This window comes from Lipotes vexillifer, unplaced genomic scaffold (genome assembly GCF_000442215.2).
Source record: "Lipotes vexillifer unplaced genomic scaffold, Lipotes_vexillifer_v1.1 scaffold371, whole genome shotgun sequence".
Taxonomy (NCBI): Eukaryota; Metazoa; Chordata; class Mammalia; order Artiodactyla; family Lipotidae; genus Lipotes; species Lipotes vexillifer.
The window spans coordinates 4,645,440-4,653,904 of NW_006786304.1; the positions used below are offsets into that span (position 1 = coordinate 4,645,440).

The following is an 8,465-nucleotide window of genomic DNA, read 5'->3' on the forward strand; positions in this document are numbered from 1 at the left end:
GGAAAGAACATTTCAGGTCACGGGGAAGGCAGGAGCAAAGATCCTGAGGCTTGGTCAGTGGCACTAATGGGAGGAAGGAGTCCTCACGCAGCTAGAGCAGGGGAAGCAAGTGGGAGGAGATGAGGGGCTGAAGGCCAGACCACATGGGGATCTGACCCTCCCCTCCTGACTCCCTCTGCAGATCGACAGCCAGCGCTCACGCCTGCCTGCCTCTCTGGCTGAGGGCCGCCTGCGCGTGTACCAGAGTGGGACACGGGCCATGGTAGAGCTGGACTTCGGGCTGATAGTCACCTATGACTGGGATGCCCAGCTGGCACTGAGCCTGCCCGTGCAATTCCAAGGCCAGGTGTGCGGTCTGTGTGGCAACTATAACGGTGACCCCACTGATGACTTCCTTACACCTAACTGGGGGCAGGCTCCTGATGCTGTGGAGTTTGCCAGTAGCTGGAAGCTGGACGACGAGGACTACCTATGTGAGGACGGCTGCCAGAACAACTGTCCCTCCTGCACCCCAGACCAGGCCCAGCACTATGAGGGCAGCCGTCTCTGCGGCATGCTGACCCAGCTCGATGGCCCCTTTGCTGTCTGCCGTGATGCCCTGGACCCCCAGCCCTTCCTGAAGGAATGTGTATATGACCTCTGCGTGGCCAGTGGGGACCGGGCCAGCCTGTGCCGTGCCCTTAGCGCCTACGCCCAGGCCTGTCTAGAGTTTGGCATCTCTGTTGGGAACTGGAGGTTGCCAGCCAGCTGCCGTGAGTGATACCCTGGTGGGGGCTGGGAGCACATGGTGGGAGGCAGGGGACCCCTTGCATCTGCTCAATATCTGAGCATCTACTGTGGTCCAGCCTGGAGCTGGACCATGTCAGGGATGGAGCAATGGCCAAGATGGCCAGGCTGTGCCCACAGTGAGCCTAAGGTTGGGGCAGACGTATCACACTAGACAGTGACAGTCCAGAGTGGTCAGGGCTGGGATGGGGTAAGTTCAGAGGGGATATGGGAGACCAGAGAAGCTTCCTGACTTAGTCTGGGGAATCAAGTAGGATCTCCTAGAGAAAGGGATGCCCAATCTGAAGCCTGTAGGAGGGATTGGAGCTAGATAGAAAAATGGGGGGGCAGGAAGTGGGTTCCAAGCTGAGAGAAGGGCATGTGCAAAGACTTGGCATGAGATGTCCCAAAGCAGACATGCGAACATCTCTTCATTTATAATTCTTCCATGATTCCCCGATGTCTTCTGGATAAAGTCCCAGCTCCACAGCCAGGTATCCATCCACTGAATCATTCATTCACTCATGTATTCATTCATTCAACATGCATTCCCTGAGACCCTATCTGGCCCCACCCCTGTGCTGACAATGGGCACAGTGGGGACCAAAACACCTGTCTCTGCCCTTGTGAGGCTCCCAGAGAAATGTTCAGGAGGCAGAAAGGCTAGCACAGGAAGGAGGAGGAGGCTTCCAGGCCCAGGCAGGAACTCCAGAGAAGGGTAAGTCTAGGGGAGACACTGAGGCCATTTGGAGATTGTCTTGGTCACTGCTGTGTCCTCACTGCCCAGTAAACACCACTCCCCACCACCGCCGAGTTCCCCAATGCCTGGAGCAAAAGAAGAACCAGTGCATTCACTTATCTACCCATTCATTTTCGAAGTATTTACTGGGCATCTCTTGTGGGCCGGGCCCCGTCCTTGGTGCTGGAGATTCAGCCATGTTTGAGACAGATCAGCTTCCCACTCTCACAGAATTTATAATCCTAGCAGGGGAGACAGAGAGTAAGCAGTAAACTGTGGAATAGCTTCAGAGAGCAAAAGAAACAGAGTTCATGGGATAAGAGCAAATGGGAGACTCATGAAGAGAGTGCTCAGGGAAGACCCTTGGGAGAAGCTGCCATTGGAACAGAGACCAGGATTAGGCAACAGTGTGAGCTCATAATGATGCTCTACATGGGGTGTCTCTACGTAGATGAGCCTCCTGTGATATTGGGACTATCATTATCCCATTCTACTGATGGGGAAACTGAGGCACAGAGAAATTGGAGTTGTTTGCGCACAATCACACAGCTAAGAAGGGGAGACCTGGGATTTGAACCCAGGCCATCTGCACTCCCGTAACCTTCTCTTAACCACATGCCATGTGAGGAAAGGCTAATACAGGCACAGGGAAAAGCCAGTGCAGAGGTCCAGAGGAGGGAGTGTGAGGACCAGAGAGGATGCCACTGTGGCTGGGGTGGAGTGAGCCAGAGGGAAAGTGAGAGGACATGAGGACAGGGAGGTGATGGGGGCAGATTTTGGATTATGGGAAGCCTCATGGACCAATAGGAGGACTCTGGCTTTTACCCTGAGCGAGACAGAGCCACAAGAGGCCTCTGAGCAGGAGACGGATGTCATCTAACTCAAGTGTTCACAGGATCCCTCTGGCTGCATGTGAGGAATAGAATGGGATGCAGGATGGGAGCAGGGGGGAGACCAGGCAGGAGGCTGCTGGGGTGAACAGGACAAGGGTGGGGACTGTGGTGAAAGGAAAAAGGGGCAGATTCTGGATAGATCTTGAATATGGAGCTCACAGGATTTACCGCCATGTTGGTTGTCCACTGAATAAAGGGGAAGGAATCAACTACATCTCTGAGGTTTGGGGCCTTCGCACCCAGAAGGGTGGAAGTGTCATTAACTGAGATGGGGAGCTCTGAGGAAGGAGCTGGGTTGGGGAGGGAAGTCCTGGCACGTTCTGACTGTGCTGGCCTGACCCCCCTCCCGTGTCCCCGCAGCCCTGTCCTGCCCCGCCAACAGCCGCTACGAGCTCTGCGGCCCCGCCTGCCCGGCCTCCTGCAACCCCTCCGCGGTGCCGTCCAACTGCTCCGCGCGCCCCTGCGTAGAGGGCTGCGTGTGCCTTCCGGGCTTCGTGGCCAGCGGCGGCGCCTGCATTGCCGCCTCGTCCTGCGGCTGCAACTTCGAGGGCCGCCCGCTCGCGCCCGGCCAGGAGGTGTGGGCAGATGAGTATTGCAGGCGGCGCTGCACCTGTGACGCCGCCACCCAGCAGGTGCGCTGCAGCGACACGAAGGGCTGCCCAGCTGGAGAGCGCTGCCGCGTCCAGAACGGTCTCCTGGGTTGTTACCCCGACCGCTTCGGGAGCTGCCAGGCGTCTGGGGACCCGCACTACGTGAGCTTCGACGGCCAGCGATTCGACTTCATGGGCACCTGCACGTACCTGCTGGCCGGCTTGTGCGGCCAGGCCGCGGGGCTGCCTGCCTTCCGGGTGCTGGTGGAAAACGAGCATCGGGGCAGCCAGACGGTGAGCTACACGCGTGCTGTGCGCGTGGAGGCTCGTGGTGTCAAGGTGGCCGTGCGCCGGGAGTACCCTGGGCGAGTGTTGGTGAGTGATGGGCGCCCAAGGCCGGGTGGAGGGGCAGGGAATTCCCCTTAAAGAGTAGGGGTCTGGCCACTGGGGGAGGGTGGGGGTCTGCTAGAAGACCTTGTGGCCAGTGATTAGGCTTGGGGCCCCCCAGCCAGGCGGTGCTGCCTCTCCCTGGCTGTGTGACTTTGTCTCTCAGTGCCTCAGTTTTGTCCTCTGACAAATGAGATAATAAGATGGTGCCTCGCCAATGCGAGCCGCTTCACAAGGTGGTTGTGGAGGTTTGACGAGTTACTATTTGTAGGATGTTTAAACTGTTTTTTTAAAAAATTAATTAATTTATTTTTGTCTGTGTTGGGTCTTCGTTTCTGTGCGAGGGCTTTCTCTAGCTGTGGCAAGCGGGGGCCACTCTTCATCGCGGTGCGTGGGCCTCTTACTATCACGGCCTCTCTTGTTGCGGAGCACAGGCTCCAGACGCGCAGGCTCAGTAGTTGTGGCTCACGGGCCTAGTTGCTCCGCGGCATGTGGGATCTTCCCAGACCAGGGCTCGAACCTATGTCCCCTGCATTAGCAGGCAGATTCTCAACCACTGCGCCACCAGGGAAGCCCTATAAGATGTTTAAAAGAGACATTGGTGCCCAACAAGTGTTCAGTAAATGTTGACTCAATGTTTTATTGTTATGAACCCTCCAAAGTTAAAGATTGGTGCATTTTCTGGAGGAAAATTGATATTCAGAGAGTAAGGTGACATGTGAAAAGTTGGGAACAAAAGGTGTTGGGGGTTGTTACAGGGGTGTGGGGGTACTTACAGATGGGCCCACAGGGTTCTGGACAGAGGGTTCTTACAGGGTCCACCACCCAGTAAATTATATATATATATATATACACATACATATATATATGTATATATATATGTATGTATATAATATATATATATATATATATATATATATATATATATAATTTACTTCTATGTGTTAAATGCTTGACATACAGTAACTCATATGTTAATCTCTGTAACAACCCTGTGAAATAGGTAATCTTGTTAGAGGAGAAAACTGGGCACAGAGAAGTTAAGTCAACTATTCAAGGTCACACAGCTAATGAGTGGCACAGCCAATATTTGAAGCCAAGCTGTCTGGCTCCAGAGTCCATACTCTTAACCTCTGCATTCTATTGCCTTTCCTGAAGAAAGAGATGGAACAGGCAGGGATGGAAGTGGATGGAAGACTGTTCCAGGCAGAAGGAACAGCAACTGAAAGGCTCTGAGGCAGGAACAAACATGAGGGGTAGAGGAACAGCATGGAGACCAGTGGGCCTGGAATGGAGAGAGGGAAGGGAGAGCGAGGTAGGAGATGATGTAGGGGATGGCTATGATAGAGGCTTTTGATTTAATCTGAAACCTGAAGGATGAGGAAGAGACCACCAGGTGAAGAGTAGTGGTTGCTAGGCAGAGGGAACAACAGGTGCAAAGGCTGAGGCTGGACTGAACTTGAAGAGTTCAGGAGAACAGCACGGGGCCAAGGAGGCTGCACCTGAAAGAGTGAGCCTGGGGAGATGGGATAGAGAGGTTGGTACAGGATGAAGTCAGAAAAGAGGGGACAAGCAGGGCCTAGTGGGTAGAGGATTTGATTTTAAGATGAGATGTGAAGGGTAATGGGGAGGCAGCCAGACACAGAATAAAGATGTGGAAGAGGGTAGGTATGTTGCAAGCATAGGGTACATAGGGTATAGCAAGTGCAAAGGCCCTGAGGCTGGGCTGAGCTTGGTGAGTTCAGGAGAATATCAAAATGCCTGCATGGCTGGAGTTCCAAGGGTGGGGAATGAGGCAGTCCTGAAGAATTAAATTGGAGAGCAGTGAGGCTCAGATCATGTATGGTCTTCTAGGCCATTGTAAGGGGTTTGGATCAAAGCTGATGCCTAGAATATGAAGTAGAGGTGGCCAACTAAAGAGTGATGAGAGGTATCCCAGGAAGAGGTCACAACAAGTGCAAAGGCCCAGAGGTTGGAGTGCACTTAATATGTTCTGGGAGACAGCAAGGAGACAGCAGGGAGCCTGAGCGAGTGATGTGGGAGGTGGTGCAGGCACAAAGGCGGACAAGAGCCAAGGTTAAGCAGGATGTTCTAGGGAAGGGGCTTAGATTTAAGCCAAGTCCTAAAGAATGAAGGGGAAGCAGCCAGGAGAAAAGTGGTAGGCGGTGTTCTTGGCAAGGTGAAAAGGCCCTGAAGTTAGACTAAACTGGGAGAGTTGGGGGAATCTCAAGAAAGCCAGGGTGGCTACAGCAGAATGAGTAAGGGGGAGAGTGGGAGGAGGTTAGGTCAGGGAGGTAATAGGGAGACAGATCCTGTAGGCTTTGAAGGTCTTGGGTTAGGGATTTGGATTTAAGCAAATACTTGAAGGATGAAGAGAGGTGGATGATTTGCCAGGCAGTGGGAACAGCAAGTGCAAAGGCCTTGAGGTGGATCAAGCATAATATGCTCAAGCGGATAGCAAGGATCCCAGAGTAGCCAGAGCTGAGTGAGTGAGGGGTGAGTCACAGAGCCTTGAATACCCTGACCTCTTGGTCCTCCCGCATCTCTACCCAGGTGGACGGCATCCTTCAGTACCTGCCCTTCCAGGCGGCAGATGGGCAGGTGCAGGTGTTCCGCCAGGGCCAAGATGCTGTCGTGCGCACAGACTTTGGCCTGACTGTCACCTATAACTGGGATGCCCATGTGACTGCCAAGGTGCCCAGCAGCTATGCGGGGGCCCTGTGCGGGCTCTGTGGGAACTTCAATGGGGACCCAGCTGACGACCTGGCTCTGAGGGGTGGAGGCCAAGCTGCCAACGCACTGGCCTTCGGGAAGAGCTGGCAGGAGGAAACAAGGCCAGGCTGTGGAGCAGCTGAGCCAGGCGACTGTCCCAAGCTGGACACCCTGGTGGCCCAGCAGCTGCAGAGCAAGAAGGAGTGTGGGATCCTTGCCGACCCCAGTGGGCCCTTCCGGGAGTGCCACCACACACTGGACCCACAGGGTGCTGTGCGAGACTGCGTCTATGACCGCTGCCTGCTGCCAGGCCAGTCTGGACCACTGTGTGACGCATTGGCCTCCTATGCTGCTGCATGCCAGGCCGCCGGGGCCACTGTGCACCCCTGGAGGAGTGAGCAACTCTGCCGTGAGTACCGAAAGTGACGACTGGGGGACTCAGCCTTATGTATATTCATTAATGTATAAATATCATTAAGTCATTGAATTCTTATAACAGCCCCATGAGGTAGGGGCTATGGTTATACCCATTTAACAGATGAGGAACCAGAGGCTCAGAAAGTTTGTTACATGCCTGGGATCACGACAGCTAGGAAGTCACAGATGCAGTAAATATTTGTAAGATGGCTGAATACATCTGGTGGCCCCAGGTCTGATTCCCATTTGGCAGCTGTCATTCAGAGATGAGCTCCTAAGGATCCCTGCCTGCACATCTGGCAGTTGTCAGGCTGGTTGGTTTGGAGGATCTCAGTCAGGACTGCTTGTCTCTGCTCTGCTTGGTTTAATCTTCCAGCTGGCCAGCACAGGCTTCTTCACACAGTGGTCTCAAGGTTGCAAAGAGCAGCAAGGGCAGACAGCCCCCAGTGGGCAAGCACACTCCAGGCCTCTGCTTGACGTCACATTTGCTAATATCCCATTGGCCAAAGTCAGTACCATGGCCAAACCCAGAGTAAGGGGTGGCCAGCGTCAGTCTGTCACAATCCCCATCATACATCTCTGCCACAAACATATGCATGAGTGAGCAACATTTAATAAGTTTTAGAAATGCCTGAGACCATAGACTCTAAGTGTTAAAAAAAAAGAGTGAGTTATCATTGCAAGTCTCGTTAGTACACAACTGATAAAAATATTAAACACGGGGCTTCCCTGGTGGCGCAGTGGTTGAGAGTCCGCCTGCCGATGCAGGGGACACGGGTTCGTGACCCGGTCTGGGAAGATCCCACATGCCGCGGAGCGGCTGGGCCCGTGAGCCATGGCCGCTGGGCCTGCGCGTCCGGAGCCTGTGCTCCGCAACGGGAGAGGCCACAACAGTGAGAGGCCCACATATCGCAAGAAATATATATATATATATATTAAACACGTATTGGAAAGACATCTCTTAATGAGATGGATGGGGTTTTCCCCCAGTAGTTCATGTCTGTTGTTGGAAGGAGACAGGGTGTAGCATCAATTCTATTTTTCATTTTGTAGATATGATATTACTAAGTGGATGGAAGTGGCAGGAGTTCTGCCAGAGCAATGTCACTCCGTTCTTTGAACCCCTTTTGAGTTGCAGGGAAGTTAGTCACACTGAGAGATGCCATAAAACTTACTTTTTATGACTTCTAAGCAGCTGATTCTATGAGGCCCTCCTTCTGTTTTGTCGGGAGCAGAGCTGGAACTGATTTGATACCAGTGATGATTTGTCACCAGTAATAATTTGTCATCCATTGTCTCCACGCTTATGGTAATATTTGAAATTGTCCCTTCGTGTCCCTGGAAGTTTTCACATCCCCATGGCAGCACACTGTGTTAAGATTCGGGATTGTTCTCTTCTGTAAAGTGGGAGAAGCACACTTGCAAAAGGGACAGTGGGAAAGCAGATGCAACTCCATCAGAGGCGCATTCTCAGGCTGATCGTTTTTAGGAAGAACTTGCATAGTTAGAGCCAGGACTTGCGTGGCACACTTCCCATTGGGCAGGTTCTGTTCTAAGGGCTTAACAGCTCTCATTTCATCCTCACCACCACCCTGTGAGGTGGGATCATCAAGGAAATGGAACCGCAGAGATATTAAGTAACTTGCCTGGGGTCACAAAGCAGGGCAGCATGATTTGAGCCCAGGCCAGTTGACTCCTGAATTTGTACAGTTAATTGTTGCATTCTGTGGCCTCTGTAGTAATTGAGAATCTCTTATTTCCTTAAAACTACTCTTGCCGGGCTTCCCTGGTGGCGCAGTGGTTGAGAGTCCGCCTGGCGATGCAGGGGACACGGGTTTGTGCCCCGGTCTGGGAAGATCGCACATGCCGCGGAGCGGCTGGGCCGTGAGCTATGGCCACTGGGCCTGCGCGTCCGGAGCCTGTGCTCCGCAACGGGAGAGGCCACAACAGTGAGAGGCCCGC

The 8,465-nt window shown here is 53.3% G+C and overlaps 1 protein-coding gene across 1 annotated transcript in view; it reads left to right on the plus strand.

Annotated features, from left to right (window-relative positions):
* FCGBP (Fc gamma binding protein) overlaps window positions 1-8,465 on the plus strand; it is a 39,547-nt gene that overhangs the window by 8,573 nt on the left and 22,509 nt on the right. Inside the window, exons 4-6 of the mRNA XM_007458701.1 lie at window positions 182-752; window positions 2,758-3,362; window positions 5,928-6,495. Of these exons, the coding sequence (XP_007458763.1) occupies window positions 182-752; window positions 2,758-3,362; window positions 5,928-6,495 (1,744 nt within the window). The remainder of the gene's footprint in view (window positions 1-181; window positions 753-2,757; window positions 3,363-5,927; window positions 6,496-8,465) is intronic.